At 42.6% G+C, this 19,283-nt stretch overlaps 1 protein-coding gene across 2 annotated transcripts in view; it reads right to left on the minus strand.

Annotated features, from left to right (window-relative positions):
* PAPSS1 (3'-phosphoadenosine 5'-phosphosulfate synthase 1) overlaps nucleotides 1-17,381 on the minus strand; it is a 287,445-nt gene extending 270,064 nt beyond the window's left edge. For both annotated transcript variants that reach the window (XR_012717434.1, XM_075286203.1), the window contains exons 1-5: nucleotides 17,180-17,381; nucleotides 3,558-3,672; nucleotides 2,927-3,162; nucleotides 1,493-1,631; nucleotides 31-149 (exon numbers count right to left, since the gene is read on the minus strand). Coding sequence is in view for 1 of the 2 variants with exons in the window: in XM_075286203.1 (XP_075142304.1) it covers nucleotides 31-149; nucleotides 1,493-1,631; nucleotides 2,927-3,162; nucleotides 3,558-3,672; nucleotides 17,180-17,239 (669 nt within the window). In the remaining variant the exon portion in view is untranslated. The remainder of the gene's footprint in view (nucleotides 1-30; nucleotides 150-1,492; nucleotides 1,632-2,926; nucleotides 3,163-3,557; nucleotides 3,673-17,179) is intronic.
* Nucleotides 17,382-19,283: the final 1,902 nt, after the last annotated feature.

A 19,283-nucleotide genomic window follows, 5' to 3' on the forward strand; every position in this document is an offset into this window, starting at 1 on the left:
AAATATTATATTACCAAGCCGCTTATTTACCATTTCTTGTAATAGCTCAACAACTTGTTGGATGCAGTCATTTACATCGCAAGAATCTGTTTTTAAGACCAGCTCCGGTGCTTCAGGCTTCTCATACTCAGCATCAATTCCAGTAAAACCTAAAAGTGAATGTAGAGAAAGATGACTGAAGCATCCTTTCCTCAACATGAGAGGTGTTTACAGTGTGTGATCTAAACCATCGGTTCTCAACCTTTAGTACATGTATCACAAGGGGTACGACGTGCGCCACAGCCGAGAGCCTGTGCTCTGGAAGTTACAGATTTAGCGAGTGCTTTGGTTCACAGGCCCCTGGGGAAGGAGATCGTGGAAACAGGAACATTGAGGAACAGTAGACTCAGAAGACATTGGATCAGAGTCAATGAGAAAGATCTCTTCTACAGCAGAGGGTAGTCTGTGCTGAATAGACAGTTAGCCACGGATATAGAATCTGAGAAGTGAAAGCTAGTCAGAAGCTAAAAGACCCTCAGAACTTTCAATGTATGTCAGCCAACGGTGTACCCACAAGCAAAAGGATTTGCTTAGCATGAGCACCAGATTTTCTTCGCCACTTCAGATCAGAACCAGCTTTCATGTATCCTAACTGCTAGCTTATGTAAATTATTTTTTTCCCTAAATACATTGCTTTAGCCATGCTGCTTCATTTGTATGCTATGCTTCATTTGCATGCATTGTTCACTGTTGGTTGCCTAGGTCTCTAGCATCAAGCATCAACATTCCATATCCTGTGGAGTAGAGGGGGAAGGAACAGGTTTGCTCTCAGAGAAGTTCTCCTGCAACCAGGTTCACTGTTTGCCTGTTGAGTTTAGTGCAAGCCCATTGTTCCTACAGGGCAGAATGTAATTTTTTTTATTCTCTAAACCTGTGTAAAGTAATATATTTTTATATTATTTGATCTGTGTATATATATATATATTCATAATAATAATAAATAATAATAATAATATTTTTATTCATAGAGTCCGGTCTATCAAACAGTAAAAGCCACCCGACAGCTTTTTGAAGAATTCAGGAAGTAAGAAGAAGAGAGAGCAGATAAGCTGGTGAGGGAAATGGAAAATAAACATACTATGTAACAAGTATCCACAGGGAATGAATGTGTATGGCAGTACATGGTTATTATAATATTATTACCAATACTCTTTTGGACAAACATTTTCCATGTTAACACAATCTGCACAACAGGTAATGTATTAATCCAAGTCCATGCCCATAAGCAAGTCATGCAGAAATTTGGAAGTGTCTAAGTTGAGAGATATGTAGGTTATTTTATCTTGGTTTACAGAAGAAATCTCTGGTAAGGAAGAAAACTTATTATAAGAATCACTACCTGAACTTTTATTTAAACACAATACCCATTTCTAGGGTTCCTAATATAGGCATTTATACTACGACATCCTTGCAGGGAAATCTGGAGTGGAAGGATTTCCAGATGAAGCTTTACCTTTGATTTCCCCGGCTCTTGCCATTTTATATAGGCCTTTGACATCTCGCTGTTCACAAACGTACAAAGGAGCATCCACAAACACTTCATAAAAGGGCAGACTAGCGGCCTCGTGAATTTGCCGAGCATTGTTACGATCCTGAATAATGCCAAAACAAGTGAGAGAGTTAATAAGGTACTTTAGGCTTTATAAATGCCAGACAGTCTTTAAAAAGTTACAGAAAAAAAACTTAATCCTCCTTTGCTTTGTTGTTTAAAGATATCAAACATGGAGAGAGCTTGTAATGTGTTTAATGCTAAATTCATATGAAAAAAATGAACATTTGTTAAACCAGGTGATGGTGAATATTAAAAAACTGCAGTGATTATGTGTGCCCAGAAAATCAGTAGAACACAGTAAGCGATTTTAATAGTCTCACTGGTCTGCTTTGTTTCAATCCATATTTAAAAAAAACTATTTTATGCACACAAAGAGTTAACGTGGTTCTTTGTACAGAATCATCAGCTATTAACTAAAGTGAAGAGCAGAGAGTACAGGACAGTAATGGCATTAGGGTATGTTCAAAAGGCGGAAACCAAATTCCGCGTGTGAATATATATAATTTTTTTTATGTAGATTGTGAGCCCCACATAGAGCTCACAATGTACCGTATTTTTCGGACTATAAGACGCACCTAGGTTTTAGAGGAGGAAAATAGGGAAAAAAAATTTTGAAGCAAAAACTGGTAAAATATTTAATATATGGGAGTTGTAGTTTTGCAACAGCTGCAAGGCCACATTGACAGGTGACCCTGCAGCTGTACGGGGATGCATAGAGCGTTTTTTTTGCGGGGCCAGCTGTACTTTTTAGTTATACCATTTTGGGGGATATCTATTGCTTAGATCACCTTGTATTGAAAAAAAAACAGGAGGTGATTTAGAACTTTTATTTATTTCATATTTTTAAAGCTTTTTTTTTTTTTTTTTTTTTTTTACTATTTTATTCCCCCCCGGGGGCTTGAACCTGCGGTCACTTGATCGCAAGTCCCATAGACGGCAATACAACTGTATTGCCGTCTATGGGCCATTCTGTATATTAGTATTACGGCGGCTGGTCATAGAGACCAGCCGCAATACTAATATATAGCAGTGATATATGTTATTTAGCAATTTCTTCTTGGTGATAGATCCTCTAAATAAGTTATCCAATTCCTAACATTGACTGCCTATCCCTAACCGAGTAGATCACCAGTACAGAGACAGCGCATTGAGATATTGTTTGCATCACACAAGGTGCTCTGCCACCTCCTTGTACAAACTGAAGTGGCGAGCTTGGGTACTGCAGAGCTGGCCCATAGATTTCAATGGGACAGAACTACAGTACCCACCCTACTCTAAACAAAGGCCATTAATGTTAGAAACCGGATTACCTCTTTAAATCTGAGAAACATTTACCTTGGCATATGGAGATATGAAACTAGCAATGCAGACCAAACCAGCATCGGCAAACAGCTTGGCAACTTCAGCAATGCGGCGGATATTTTCTTCTCTGTCTTCCTGGGTGAAACCAAGGTTTTTGCTCAGCCCGTGACGAATGTTGTCCCCATCTAAGGTATAGCAAGGAATGCCATGACACACCAAATACTCCTCCAGTGCCATGCTGACTGTGGTTTTTCCAGCACCAGAAAGTCCTAAAAACATAGAATATAAAAAATAAAAAGGTTAATGGGTGGTATGAGATTTTTTTTTTTTTTTTAATAAAATATTGTTATAGAAGGACATACATTCTTCATTGATGGGCAAGAGCAGAAAGCCTTTCCCTCTTAGATCATCTGATTGGGGCTGCGTCTGTTCCCTGTACTATACAGTGCACGGAGCCAGAAACCACTATATAGCAACCAAGCAACTTTGATGCAGCTCAGCTGCTGTACAATAATGTAATATGCTTTATCAAATACATGCTATGTTGCACATTGCTAAGCTTGTCATTTTCTATTTTTATATAGAATTTGTTAAATGTTATACAGCATAGTCATGTCATCGCTGCAGCTACGGTTTATAATAATCCAACGAATCGATTAAGTACCTGTAAGCCACACTGTGCAGCCTCGGAAACCACTTCTTGTTCCAAGGACTTGTCCTCTCTTGTTCCTGCTGACATGGTGAGCTTGATACGTAACATTAGTAGCCCGCTGCATACCCTACAAGATGGGGCAGAAATATATAAGGTTACTATATAATGTGGAACATAGGAAAGTGCCTTTTGATCGCAAACTATTATTAAAGTCAGATGCAAATGAAGACTGTTAAACCTGAATAAAAAAATAAACCACTTGTAGATTCCAAGAACATTTTTTTTTTGCTTAGTATTTTTAAAGACTATATTCAATTTTTGTGTGTGCAAGCAAGCCCTAAATTATGTTCCAAAAAATAAAAGGCATTATGAAGTGATTATATCATGGCTTGAAATACAATTTAGCTATAGTGGACCCAATCTCCACCTATTATATCTTTGTTTAGTCTGAGCTCCCACATTGAGGAAATGCAGCTTTTTTGTTGCAGATTTTGTTGCATTTTATTGAGCCAAAGCACAGATTGTCTACAAAAGAAATGGGAGATAAATAGGAAGTTCTTATACTTCTACCTTCTGCTCAATCCACTCCTTGGCTCCAAAAAACCGCAGCAAACTCTGCAACAAAAAAAAGCTGCATTTCCTCAAGTGAGGCTTCAGTTTTGAAGGTGTTCTCTCTTCTAGTCCGCTTGGCTGCCTTCTTGTTGATGAATTTATCAACGGCTGTGATGTTCTGGATCCTTTCCGCTAAGGCCACTGATTGGCCTTACCAGTCACGTGACTACTGAGGCTAATCAATGACCTCAGTAATCAATGACCTCAGGAAGGGAACCAGGGATGTCACAGGTAATGATGTCCCAGGTTCCCTTCTTGAGCCCACCAACTGGCCTCAGCTGTCCCATGGGGCTGGTACTTCCGAAGACAACAATGGAGCTACACGATTGGACCACATGGGGGAGGTGCAGGAGCACAGAGAGGTTTTTTTTTTCAGCTCTCCCCACCAAATAAATAAAACTTTAGGCCGGACGACCCCTTTAAGACTACTTTCACACTAGCTATCCATTTTGTGGCTTAGAAAACCACAGACATTGTACATCCTAGTGTATTTCTGTGTACCACCCAAATCGATATGCCACCCTTTTTTTTTTCCCCTGGATACAAAAAAAAAAAATCCTGTCTTTTTTATTTTTCAGTAGATACAGCTTATGGAACCATAGACTTGAATAGTCAAGAATAGTAGTAGCAAAAAGAAAAAAAATAAAAATAATGCATACCACAAATTTTTTTTCCTCAGTGCTTCTCGGTCTGTGAAAAATAGCAGATTTGGGAATGGCACCATTGACCATATTTGGTCTGTGTGCTGTCTGATTTTTTTTTCATGGATAGCACATGGAGAACAAAATGGTCAGCGTGAAAGAGCCCTGAGACAGACCATCAATATTAAATTGGTAAAGAGCAATACCCATTGCCATTAGCTGTTCAAAGTGCTTGGACGAGTTTCACCCCTTCTCAGGTCAGTCTCATTGACATGAATAGAGCTGACTGGCAATAAACACAGCCACTAAATACACAGGGTAGCAGGGAAGAGGCCACAGCACTTGCAAGCAAAACAGTCACTGCAATAAGCTGATCGGTGGGAGTGTCAGGTGTTAGACCCCACTGGCCTGATACTGATCATCTGCCCTAAAGATAGCTGATGCATATCATAAAACTTTAGAATGTAGGAATAGGTCAGTTACAGTACTAGCAGACACCTGCTACTACCAAATTAAAATCTGTCTGCTATCTTTAAAGGATGTTCCAACACGTTTCTCCTACTAATATTATAAGTGTAAAAGTTTGGATGTTTGTGAGTTTGTTGCTCTTTCATGCAAAAATGGCTAAACCGATTTGGATGACATTTGGCACATAGATAGTTTGTAACCTCGATTAAAACATAGGCTACTTTTTATAATGGTAAATAACATGATTTCACAACTGTTATGAATTTATGTTCATATACTATATTAAATTGCTCTTGCCAGCAGCAGTGTCTCAGCTATTTTGTCAGTTTTTTTAAAAACTGGATGGCGTTTGGCAAGATATATGTGCACTGTATCCCAAACCTCTGCTTCAATTTTTAAGGTAATTGGTCATCAAGGACTTTTTTGACAAATTTTGAAGTTGATGAAGAATCACACTTTGCTTAGTTTTCACTATATCTGTATTATCAAAAATCAAAAACAAAAAAACACCCAGCTAAAGTAATAAAACCATAATTTTATTAAAGTCATAAAAAAATAAGACAAAAAGAAATAAACACACAAATTAGACACAATAAGTAAGAGGGAAACAAACAACAATACCCAATGGAATGGAGGTATAGGATAGTAAATGGTCATATATTGTGATCCCAGTACAAGTAAACAGGCACTGACACAGGCACTGATGGTGAAACAATAAGCAATATACAACACTGTCAATACATAATAACACAATTATGTATAACACGGCTGTAGTAACAGTTGGCATCCCCATGTTACAGATGTATGATATCGTATAGCGACCTAACCTTGCAAGGATGATTGAGAATGTCTTTACAAGGATAGCAGTAGCCTGCTCAGACTTGTATAGTAAATAAAGGTGCTCGCTCTGAAACTAGTTATAATAGCTTTCATTGTGGATTATATTTTAAAGGGATTCTACCATTAAAAACTTTTTTTTCTAGGTAACACGTCAGAATAGCCTTTAGAAAGGCTATTCGTCTCCTACCTTTGGAAGTGATCTCCGCCGCGCCGTTCGTTCAAAATATCGGTTTGTACCGGTATGCTAATTAGTTCTCTCGCAGCAATGGGGGCGTCCCCCAGCGCAGGAGATGCGATGGGGGCGTTCCCATTGCTGCTCGAAAACCGACTCCAGCGCCGCCTCTGTCTTCTTCTGCATCCTCCCTTCCTTCTTCGGCTGGATGTCGGACGCCTGTGCAGGACGCCCCCATTGCTGCGAGAGAACTAATTAGCATACCGGTACAAACCGGTATTTCCAACGAACGGCGCGGTGGAGATCACTTCCAAAGGTAGGAGACGAATAGCCTTTCTAAAGGCTATTCCGACGTGTTACCTACAAAAAAAAGTTTTTTTAATGGTAGAATCCCTTTAAGTGCAAAGGTGAAGCAGATAATTCAATGTAGCAGAAAGTTATTCCTTTCTACCTGGAAAAACAAAATTTCTCTTTTTTCATTGGGTCACGGGATGTTATGGTGAACCTTTTTGAATTGCATGGCTTTCTGTTTTCTCCAGGGGGTCTCCATCTTTGGCACCAGAACAACTCCAAGGATTGCTATAAACATCAATAACTTATCAATTATTTTTAGGCAGGCTGCTGCTAAAAAGTTATAATGAAGATGTTGACAATTCAGTCTCCCTGACTGCAACTATTGTCTTTAAAGGGGCTCTATCATTGGGAAAAGTCATTTTTAACTAATCACATCCTTGTATAGCCTTTAGAAAGGCTATGCCACACCTACCTTTAGTATGTAAATCGCCTGAGTGGTTTTTGAATAAGTCCATTTTTATTCATATGGGAATTATACTGGTGCTCAATGCATCGTGAACCCTCTTTGCTATTGTTTCCTATGGGTGTATACAGCACAGGCTGCTGCTGCTGATGATGATGACGACAACGACGACTTCCTGCTTCCTGTTTGCACACACACATAAGAGATAATAGCAGGGACGAGTGCTGTTGGGAACTTCCTGTGCTGGCTGGAGGCTAATTAGCATATATAAACAGATTTATTCAAAAAACACTTATGCAATTTACATACTAAAGGTAGGTGTGGAATAGCCTTTCTAAAGGCTATGCAAGGATGTGTTTAGTTAAAAAAATGACTTTTCCCAATGGTAGAGCCCCTTTAAGCATATTTAGGAAAACGCAGGGAGAAGAATATTTGCGATGGCAGGCAAAAACAATACTAGCATTATTCATGCTGAGCTGAATCATCATGGGTATGACAGCATAATATGGAGGAAGAGAAAGAAGGAGTAAATTCTAAAAACCAAAATAGAGTCTGATCAGAAGCAGGCAAAAGGCTGAATTACCGTATATACTTGAGTATAAGCCGACCCGAATATAAGCCGACCCGAATATAAGCCGAGGCCCCCAATTTTACCACAAAAAACTGGGAAAACTTATTGACTTGAGTATAAGCCTAGGGGGGAAATGCAGCAGCTACTGGAAAATTTCAAAAATTATAATGGTTGGAGTTTTTGGGTGCAGTAGTTGCTGGGTGCTGGGGAAGGGGAGGGGGTGTTTTGGTTGTCTGTCTGCCCCTTCCCTGAGCTTGAGAACTGTTTCCCCCACACACACACACACACACACTTGGAATTCAGCCTGGCTGAATATAGGGTATCTGCAGTGCTCCTATTAACCCCTTCCCAACGGAACAGGAGCACTGCAGATCCCCTATATTCAGTAGACCGGGCACTTTCAGACACAGGGATACCTAATGTGTTTGTGTTTCACAGTCATTTTCTACTTTTATATGTATTCTAGGGAAAGGAGGGATTTAGAACTTTTATTTATTTAATTTTTTTTATTATATTCCTCTAAAGCTTTTTTTTTCCCCCACTATATTATGGGTGATTCTATACATTACTATTGCTCTTGGTCATAGACCCCCCCCCCCCAAATAAATAAAACGAATACATATTTTTTGCTTGAAGAGTATAAGCCGGGGGGGGCTTTTTCAGCACAAAACTGTGCTGAAAAACTGGGTTTATACTCGAGTATATGCGGGTATAATATACATGAAGTCCAGAGTGATAAGCGATCAGGTGGGGCAATGCAAGGATAATGAATAATAATAATAATAATAATAAAATGGCATTGTTGTAGGTCTGAGTCTGTCTGTTGTGTGTTAATGTCATTCACAATGCACTAGCCAGGATCCAGGTCATTAGTTAGGTCCATGTTATTAATTATATTGTAGAGAATCCAGGTCAATGCAAAGGAGTTTCATGTCCCAGATTTATTTCTAGTTAGACCGTTCAAACTTAAGCAGTGTGAAAATGTGCCAGATTTATCACAGTGACTAAAGCCAGATGAGAAAAAGTAGTGTATTTTTAGACTGTCTAGTCTACATTTATACCACCTTTTATTTGGCTTACTTTGAGACAGAATTGTAGGATTTCAGTATTTTGATGTTGACACATCATAGTGCACAACTGCGACATCCACATAACTATCAAATAAGAAACATTTTAGCCCAAACTAGATATACCACATTTATGCCAGTGTCTAGTCTGGACCCCAATAGTAAATCTGGGCCTATCATTAAGCCTGATTGATACCTGGGAAATCTATATTGAACAAAAGAAAAACATAACATCAAAGGTATGAAGGTTTCATGTTTTATAACTACCTGCATACAGAAATATGCTTGAGAAACCCAGACCGAATCATAACATTGGGAATGTGGACCTGTAATGTACTTAACCACCGCCAAATCATGTATCTGCAGAAGGGATTATGATTTAACCTTCATGTTTGACATGCCTGGACTTGGAAAAGCATTCAGCATAAGATGCCAGGAATATTATCCCTATAGGAGTAGGGCTTGGTTCATATCTGCGCAAGGGTTTCCGTTCACGGAGTCCGCTTGAGGACCCCCCTCCCTCCCGAACGGAAACCTAATATGCATAAAAAAGCGGTTACCTTAGGAAACCCTCGGACCACATAGACTAAAATTGGGTCTGCGTGGTTTCCATTTGGTTTCCACCAGAAAATGCGGAGGTGCGAACGGAATGCCCGTACGGAGAAGGGGCGCAGATGTAAACCGAGCCTTACCCACTCAGAAGTATGGCACATTCCCCAAATAGGTCCTACCTCTCTTGATTGGGCACATGTCATTAGTCAGCCAAGGTGACAGATGAGAGATTCCCAAAAGGGGGCTGGATTAGGGGTCCTTCAAAAGATGAATAATGAACAACACCCCTTTGTGAAATACCTGGAGATACAGCAAGTATGTCATCTGTCTGACTTCCTGCTGTTCTTTATTATAATCCCTTTTTATTTTGAATTTGTATTTTTTATTTATGTGCATACAAGAGTGAAGCACTGCATGAAGCTTAGGAAATGAAACTGCTTTAACTGTACTCGCAAAAAGTCATTCGATGTGGTTTTATATATATACACACAAGTCCTAAGATATAGCACCATATACTCATAGGTAGAGAATTAAAAAGCTCCTATAGCATATTTAGTAGCACTATTTTAGGATAATGTACCAGTTTTGTCAGTAGGTAAACAATCTTAAAGGGGTTGTCCCATGTCGCATACTCACCAGTCTTCGCTGCAGTAAACTCTTCTTCTGGCTTTGTTGCGTCATTGGTGGGCGGGGTTACATATGCAAAGCCAGTGGCGAGAAGTCGTCGCTCCTATGCCGCTGGCCCTGCGTGTGCGCTGCCGATGCACTAGTCCTTCACAATGTAATACAGACCCAGCATCCGCTGTAATAGAGAGGCGGATGCTGGGGAGTGTAGACACCGGCAAAGGTGAAGCCAGCAGTGGCAGGAGCGATGCTGCTATTCCGCTCCTCCACCCCCCCCCCCCCCCCCCCCCCTTCGGAATAGCAGCATCACTCCTGCCACTGCTGGCTTCACCTTTGCCGGCGTCTACACTCCCCAGCATCCGCCTCTCTATTACAGCGGATGATGGGTCTGTATTGGTGGCCCCTCCCCCCCCCCCCCCAAAGTGTAAACTACCCCCCTCCAGGCTAGCTCCCGTGCACTTAGCCCCTCCTCCCTCAGAGCAGGCAGATACAGCACTTGACTTATGACCACATAAGTCAAGGGATGTATAAAAAAAAAAAAAAAAAAAAAAAAAAAAAATGAATAAAGTAAGATAGTGGACAAACAAAGCAGTTTTGCTGAAGCAATGTTTTTAGGAAAAGTCTTACATCCACATTAACAAGCAGTATAGATAGGATCCTTGTGATGGGACAACCCCTTTAAGGGAGCCTTTCCATAACAAATATTTATTACCTTACGGACAGATAATAAATGTATGATCAATGGGACCAACTGATGATACATACATTAATCATGAGAATGGGAGTCCTCAAGTCCCCCTGTGTGAATGGAGGGTAGTGTATTGAATGACCACCACCACATTCATTATGATCCACAACCTCATCTGCTCCAGACCAAAGACTGCCCAGGTACCAGTTGCATGATAACTATATCCTGTTATCTTCTGACACACACAGGAGATCCGCACTCACCCTATCACTGGCTGGATCAAGGACTGCCTCAGTCAGTGACTGAGCTGTACAGGTATCTCGGAAACACGAGGAAGCGGCATGCAGTCTATAGAGCCAGGTAACAGGGTACTTAAGGGCAGCATTTATATTTCAGGTGCTGGAAAACACCTTTAACCTATTAAAAGGCATTTCCCTTTAATGTCCACGTCTAAATTGCAGGATTTTGAATGTATCTGTTTGCACATGCGGTTGCTCGGGTGCCACTGTGCAGAGAACAAGTCAAACATCTGTCTGTGATCAGGGAGAGTCCCACCGATCCTAATATTATGGCATATCATAGTACCCTACCATAACATTTAAAGTTGGAATATCTCTCAATTCTAATGAGAGTGACATTTTCAGTGCTTCATCCTGTTCAATGTCGTAAGAAAGTTAGGCCTCTGTTCTTAAGCGTGATAAAAAGCAAAAAAAATTACTGCACAGTCCTGGATGTTTGGTGCAATATTGTATTCCAGTACCAAACAAATATAGTTTTGTGTATTTTCTTTAAAAAAGACAAGCAAGTCTCTGTTTCTATTGAGGGAGATATGTAAATCACTGGAACGCTTAACCAGTACATACAAGTCCCTAACAAAAGAGAAATATATTCATATTTTTTGCCCATTTACAGTATAACATTTGCAGTGGGATTTTCTGTATAACATATGACCTGCTGCAGACAAGTGACCTCTGAGACTGTATGGGTTGATATTCTGTGCTTTGGTGACAGACCTACTTTATTTTCTATATGATAAAAATAGAATGGAACATGACAAATACAATATTATGGCCGTTCAAAGTCATTGTCTCACATAATATTTGTCTATCATCTTTTCCTGAGATTTCTACTTTTAGCCATAAATCAGAAGATGAAAATGTAAACTATTGTAGGCACTGCTCCTATACCCCAAACAATGCACTAGTATCTGAAATGTAAAGCATAATAGGTATCTACATGAGGGTTTACAACAGTAGCAGGGGCAGATTGACCATGTATATCATCAGGGAAATATATACAGTGCCTACAAATAGTATTCAACACCCTGCAGATTTAGCAGGTTTGATAAGATGCAAATAAGTTAGAGCCTTCAAACTTCAAACAAGAGCAGGATTTATTAACAGATGCATAAATCTTACAAACCAAAAAGTTATGTTGCTCAGTTAAATTTTAATAAATTTTAAACATAAAAGTGTGGGTCAATTATTATTCAACCCCTAGGTTTAATATTTTGTGGAATAACCCTTGTTTGCAATTACAGCTAATAATCGTCTTTTATAAGACCTGATCAGGCCGGCACAGGTCTCTGGAGTTATCTTGGCCCACTCCTCCATGCAGATCTTCTCCAAGTTATCTAGGTTCTTTGGGTGTCTCATGTGGACTTTAATCTTGAGCTCCTTCCACAAGTTTTCAATTGGGTTAAGGTCAGGAGACTGACTAGGCCACTGCAACACCTAGATTTTTTCCCTCTTGAACCAGGCCTTGGTTTTCTTGGCTGTGTACTTTGGGTCGTTGTCTTGTTGGAAGATGAAATGACGACCCATCTTGAGATCCTTGATGGAGGAGCGGAGGTTCTTGGCCAAAATCTCCAGGTAGGCCGTGCTATCCATCTTCCCATGGATGCGGACCAGACGGCCAGGCCCCTTGGCTGAGAAGCAGCCCCACAGCATGATGCTGCCACCACCATGCTTGACTGTATGGATGGTATTCTTGGGGTCGTATGCAGTGCCATCCAGTCTCCAAACGTCACGTGTGTGGTTGGCACCAAAGATCTCGATCTTGGTCTCATCAGACCAGAGAACCTTGAACCAGTATGTCTCAGAGTCCTCCAAGTGATCATGAGCAAACTGTAGACGAGCCTTGACATGACACTTTGAAAGTAAAGGTACCTTACGGGCTCGTCTGGAACGGAGACCATTGCGGTGGAGTACGTTACTTATGGTATTGACTGAAACCAATTTCCCCACTGCCATGAGATCTTCCCGGAGCTCCTTCCTTGTTGTCCTTGGGTTAGCCTTGACTCTTCGGACAAGCCTGGCCTCGGCACAGGAGGAAACTTTCAAAGGCTGTCCAGGCCGTGGAAGGCTAACAGTAGTTCCATAAGCCTTCCACTTCCGGACGATGCTCCCAACAGTGGAGACAGGTAGGCCCAACTCCTTGGAAAGGGTTTTTGTACCCCTTGCCAGCCTTGTGACCCTCCACGATCTTGTCTCTGATGGCCTTGGAATGCTCCTTTGTCTTTCCCATGTTGACCATGTATGAGTGCTGTTCACAAGTTTGGGGAGGGTCTTAAATAGTCAGAAAAGGCTGGAAAAAGAGATAATTAATCCAAACATGTGAAGCTCATTGTTCTTTGTGCCTGAACTACTTCTTAATACTTTAGGGGAACCAAACAGAATTCTGGTGGTTTGAGGGGTTGAATAATAAATGACCCTCTGAATAAACTTTTCACAATTTTAAAAAAAATTAAACAAAGAAATAACATTCTTTTTTGCTGCATTGCATTTCACACTTCCAGGCTGATCTACAGTCCAAATGTCACAATGCCAAGTTAATTCCGAATGTGTAAACCTGCTAAATCTGCAGGGGGTTGAATACTACTTGTAGGCACTGTATGTGTTCACCCAGCACTTTCATTTGGACCAAGCAGGACAGAACTGAAACTGCTATTATTCTACTGTGGGGTCTGATATGATATGCTGAGGCCCAGGGAAGGTGATCAAACATAATAAACAGTGTTACTCACCTTTCCTGGGTTCCAATGCAGGTCTTCTAGTCTCTTCTGGTCTTAGAGAAGTCATGAATCACAGAACTCGCGCTGTCTCTGACATCATTCATGACGTCTCTAAGAGCAGAAGAGGCTGGAAAACCCGCATTGGTGCCCAGGAAAGCAGAGTAGCAAGGTTTTTAAAAGTTTAATCACATCCCTTTAGCCTCCACTGATTACAGTTTGGGGTCTGAAGAGGCCCCAAAGAATTATATTGTTTCACTGATGGTGAACCCTCCAAAATTTCGGGTTCGGAACATTCACATGGACCACTAAAGGACATTATATGTGGAGGGTCTACTGTGACACATTATTATTGTGTGGAGGTGCCACTATGGGAAATGATGCTATGTGAAGGGGCCACTATGGGACATTATACTGTGTACACTAAAAGATAATATTCTTATTATTAAAGAGGTGTAACAAAGAACAAAAATAAAAACACTCCTCACATGTCCCCAGCGTACCAGTGTCTGACCCGCAGCCAGTTTGGTTGCGTACTGTGGTGTGCTTGGGTTCTGAGGACCGAGGCACAGTGGTGACCAAGCGGGTTAAGGAAGCAGACACCACAGTGCCAGGGAATATGTTTTTCCTATTTTTTAATGTTACATTTTCAGCAGCCCCTCTAGAGTTTTTTCTAAATTCTGAGAGCCTCTAAATTCAGGAGTCAGTGGACTGTGAGTGTGTAGGCCGCTGCTTCTGCACCTACATTTTAGTTACCACGCTGACCCCACTGCCTGTAACTTTACTTACATAGGACTGCTGCCTTTACATATAAGACAGGCAGTCCTGAGTAACAGAGATGTCTGCTTTACATGGAGTAAAAGACAGAAGTCCTGTGTAAGTTAGCTTCAGTGTGACATGGAAACTTGCATGCCTGAGTGCCATTTTCTTGGTGAACTGTGAGTTCTCCACATGAAAATGGCGCTCGGGCACGCTTACTGCGCATGCCCAAGATTTCAATTCCCTACCACTGAGAATACAGACGCTGGAGTCGGTTACTCGCAAGGAGGAGGGGGACTTATAGAGCACAAGCAACAGAGGTGGACAAGAAGAAGGTATGATGCTGGGGGTGCACGGAGGAACTCATTAGCATATCCGTTTTATCGGTAAATCATAAAAACGGGGGGGGGGGGGGGGGGAGTCTTTTCTAAAGTGATTAGCAGCACCTGAATAGCCTTTTTAAAGACTATTCGGGCATATGATGGTCTAAAACTGCCAAAATCTAATGATAGAGCCGCTATCAAGTCCCAGTCTGCCCTGCAGCCATGCGACTTCTGGCTCAAAGATCAAGCGACTGAAGTAGAGTTGTGTCTAACGCTCACAATTCAACAAGGTGAGAGTATATATGTGAACCTACTACATCCAGAAAGTATTGCCTTTTGTGGCTGGAACAGATCAAACTCCAACAGCAGCCAACAAGAACAACACACGAAAAGAAAAAAAAAAAAACTTACTTCATCACTGAGCACAAGTGCTCTAACCTTTTACTAACAATTCTATGAATCCATTATTCTTGACAAATGAATAGAAACTTTGTAAGGAGAGAAGGACAAGGTACAAATTAACCTGACACTAGGAAAGAGAATGGGATTCAGATCATTGCCTCTCCACCACTAAAGGCTCAAGGACACCTTCTCTATAGCTAGAGCAAACATTTACAAGGGCAGGTCATAGTAAATGTGAGTTGGTTGCCATCTGTCCTGTAGTAGAACATACACTACACGTAAGAAGAAAGAAATGTAAAGCAATAACATTTTATTACATTTTCTTGTAACACACTTTGACACTTGGAATGGGTATAACAAAATGCCAGACCACTTCTGATGGCTTTGAGCAAAGGATGGCGAGTGACACCTAAGCTGGAGCCAATGAAATTTTTTTTTCTTTTTTTTAAATGTAGATTGTGAGCCCCACATAGAGCTCACAATGTACATTTTTCCCTATCAGTAAGTCTTTGGAATATGGGATGGAAATCCATGCAAACACGGGGAGAACATACAAACTCCATGCAGATGGTTTTCTGCCCTTGGCAGGATTTGAACACCAGGACTCCAGCGCTGCAAGGCTGCAGTGCTAACCACTGAGCCACCGTGTGGCCCCCTGGAGCCAATGAAATTTGTAATGTGATTGGCATCCACTCAATATCGCTTTCCGAGGTTCCTAAATTGCAATCTTGTCTTTGCAATCTGAGATCTTTGACTGGACCCTGCTATAGTTCCCGTTATGTACCTGGCCATAAGCTGCTGTTGCTGCTAAAAATGATTCCAAGAAGCTTATATTGTCAAGTTGACCATTTCATTGAGCCCCATACACTTTAAATGTATCGGCAACACCCAAACGAATCTATAACTCCAGTGGGTAGAACAATTCACAATAAGGTGTGGTAGGCTTGCTAGATAGTGTTGAAGTAGGGTCCCAACCTGTCTATGGGTACTTTCACACCGAGTATACGCTCAGCTCATTCTGAACATAAAACAGCACTGGCGGCGTCCCCAATGCTGCCAGAGAGCTCTCCAGCGCCGACTCCATCTTCTTCTGCAACGAGGTCTTCACCGCCGACTGCATATGCCTACAGCCCCAAGAAAAATGGCCGCTTCCACAGTATAGTAAGCGGCCATTTTCTCGTGGTCAGTGGGCATACGCAGTCGGCCTGCCCTAGAAGTTAGAAGACACCACCGGAAGAAGACGTGGGGAAGACCGCGTTGCAGAAGAAGATGGAGGCGGAGCTGGAGAACTCTCTGGCAGTAGTGGGGACATCCCCAGTGCTGTTTGAGTGCTGGGGCCCGCCCCCAGTGCTGTGAGAGAGCTCATTTGCATACCGAGAAAAACTGGGATTGCAGGTGAACAGCGTTGCGGAGAAGACAAGGAAAGATAGGAGACGAATAGCCTTTCGTAAGGCTATTCCGACATGCTAGGGAGAAAAAAAAATGTGTTTAAAAGATAGGATCCCTTTAATAATTCAGTGTAGAATGCAACTATTACCTACAATAACAACTATGAAAGAAATATAGTAGCTTTGTAATCCATCCCATAGTAGTGTATTTTATGCCAGTGGTTGATAGAGAATTATCTATAAAAGAGGCAGATTCTTTTGGAGGATCTGTAGCAATATTTATTATGCTGACTTAACACTTTAGGGATTGTACGGTTATAGGTTGGACTTGATGGACTGATGTCTTTATCCAACCTCATCTACTATGTAACTATGACTTGTATAGCGCCATCATATACCGCAGCGCTTTACAGACATTGTCAGTCACTGTCCCATATAGGACTCACAATCTATATTCCCTATGTGTCATTTTAGTGGAAAAAAACAACTCAGCAAATTGCCTTATTTTAGTTAAGGAATGTAACACTGCGGCTTTTGCAAGTGTGAATCTTCACCGGCAATGCCACAAAGTCATGGCATAATCGTGGCTCTATATGTGGGCATCACCAGATGTATAATACACAACTGGCATAACCTGCTTAGTGCCCTCCAGGGTAACACTAGCTACTGTACAAGTAAGCAGACACCCAGAGTCCTCTGCGGCCAGGCTTACCAGACTACGTGGAAGTGGCACCACAGTGCCCGCATGCCGCACACTCACCCAGCTCTGCAGCTTGCTGCTCAGCTTCACCTTCTTGTTCCTGTTCTCGGATATCTCCATGGTGCTCGAGTTTCGGGGCTTCGGTCCTCGGGGCTCAGCCTATGCCAGGTATCAGCAGCAGGATGCAGGCACTCGTAGTGAGATGCCCGAGGACAGGAGGGAAGTGCCTGTGCTTATTCCGCCCACACACTGGTGCTGGAGCTCGGCTCGCCTGTAACGCGCCTGCGCCGAGGCTCGGAAATGAGGAAACTCTGAGCTCACAGGCTGCAGGAAGTAGCCGGGCGTCAGTGCCGTGTGGTGGGCGTCTGCAGGGGAGCTACTGCCGGAGACTCCTCGCTATGGCAACTGCATTGTATACATTTCACTAGTCAGCTGACTAATTGCTGGAAGGAGAATGTAGCAGAGCGGCTTCAGTCTAACCAGTACATTGCTGAAATGGCTGGGACTTCATGCAGAAGATACTCATAGAACCCCCACTGCAGTCTCCTCAGCCCAGGCCACATCTATTATAGCTGGAGCTACAGAACAATAATGAATGGGAATGACGTAAAAACACACATTAGGGCGGGTCACACCTGCACCCACTTTCCACTTTGTGAGTTTCCTTCTTCTGCCCGAGAAACCCTGACAGGAGACGGAAACCCGGTGGTCAGTGAACGCCTGTGAGCGTCTTCTGGTCTCCGCGGCAAAACCTTTTTTTTTTAACCAGACACAAAATACTGCATGTCCGACTTTGTGTCCGGTTAACGCTGGGTTCACACCTGCGTTTGGGGTCTCCGTTCTATGGTTTCCGTCTTCTGCATGGCAGAAGACGGAAACCATAGACCGGGTCCGGCCGTGCGTGGCGGTGAGCGTTTTAGGCTCTCCGCCGCGAAACCGGATTTTTTTATCCGGACACAGAGTACTGCATGTCCGACTCTGTGTCCGGATTATAAAACCCGGTTTCGCGGCGGAGAGCGCAAAACGCTCACTGCCGCGCACGGCCGGACAGCTTTCTCACCCATTCAAATGAATGGGTGAGAAAGTCTCCTGCAGGTTTCCGTCTCCTGCCTGTGTTTTAGGCAGGAAACGGAAACCTAAGTACGGAGACCGGGCCGCAGATGTGAACGAGCCCTAAAAAAAAAACTGTTTCACCGCAGAGACCAGAAGACACAGGCGCTCACGGGCAGACACTTTGAAAAGTGACTGCCGATTTCCGTCTCCCGTCCAGTTTCCCGGGCAGAAGACGGAAACCTGCAAAGCGGAGATCAGGCGCAGGTGTGAACCCGCTCTTACATGTATACATATCCCCAACATTCAGGTGGAGAGACATAATGTATTATAACTAGAGCTACAGAACAATAATGAATAGGAGTGAAGTAAAAACATAGCTCCCAACCGTCCCAGATATTGCGGGACAGTCCCAATTTTAATCTACTGTCCCGGACGGCTTATCTCTTGTCCCGCTATGCCCTTGAAGTGTTTTTGTTGTTAAACTTTTCCCCGATCACCACTGGCTCTTATAACAGTTAAAAGGCTGAATACTGTGCTCAGAATGACCTGTCTGACATCATACAATCACGTGACTGGGTAGGCATGGCTTTGCTTGCAAGAAGAAAAGTTGTATCGTGGAGGAAGATGGAGAGATGTGGGGTGTAAAGTACTGTGGGGAGAGATGTGGGGTGTAAGGTACTGTGTAGGGAGGGTGATGTGAGATGCAGGGTGGACTGTGTGTGTGTGTGGGGGGAGGAGATGTGAGTTGCAGGATGGACTGTGTGTGTGGGGGGATGTGAGTTGCAGGATGGACTGTGTGTAGGGGGAGATGTGAGGTGCAGGGTAGACTGTGGGGGTGAGATGTGGGGTGCAGAATGTACTGTGTGTGGGGGAGAATGTGGGGTGCAGGGTGTACTGTGTGGGGTGCAGGATGTGCTGAGTGGGGGAGAGCTGTGGAGTGCTTGGGTTTTCTGTGGGGGAGAGATGTGGGTTGCATGGGTGTACTGTGTGAGGATGCAAGTTGTGGGGTGCATGGGTGTACTGTGGGAGGGGAGAGATGTGGGGTGCAAGGTGTACTGTGTGCAAGAGGAGATGTGGGGTACAGGGGTGTATTTTGGGGGGGAGATGTGGG

Source organism: Leptodactylus fuscus, chromosome 1 (genome assembly GCF_031893055.1).
Source record: "Leptodactylus fuscus isolate aLepFus1 chromosome 1, aLepFus1.hap2, whole genome shotgun sequence".
In the NCBI taxonomy this organism is placed as follows: domain Eukaryota; kingdom Metazoa; phylum Chordata; class Amphibia; order Anura; family Leptodactylidae; genus Leptodactylus; species Leptodactylus fuscus.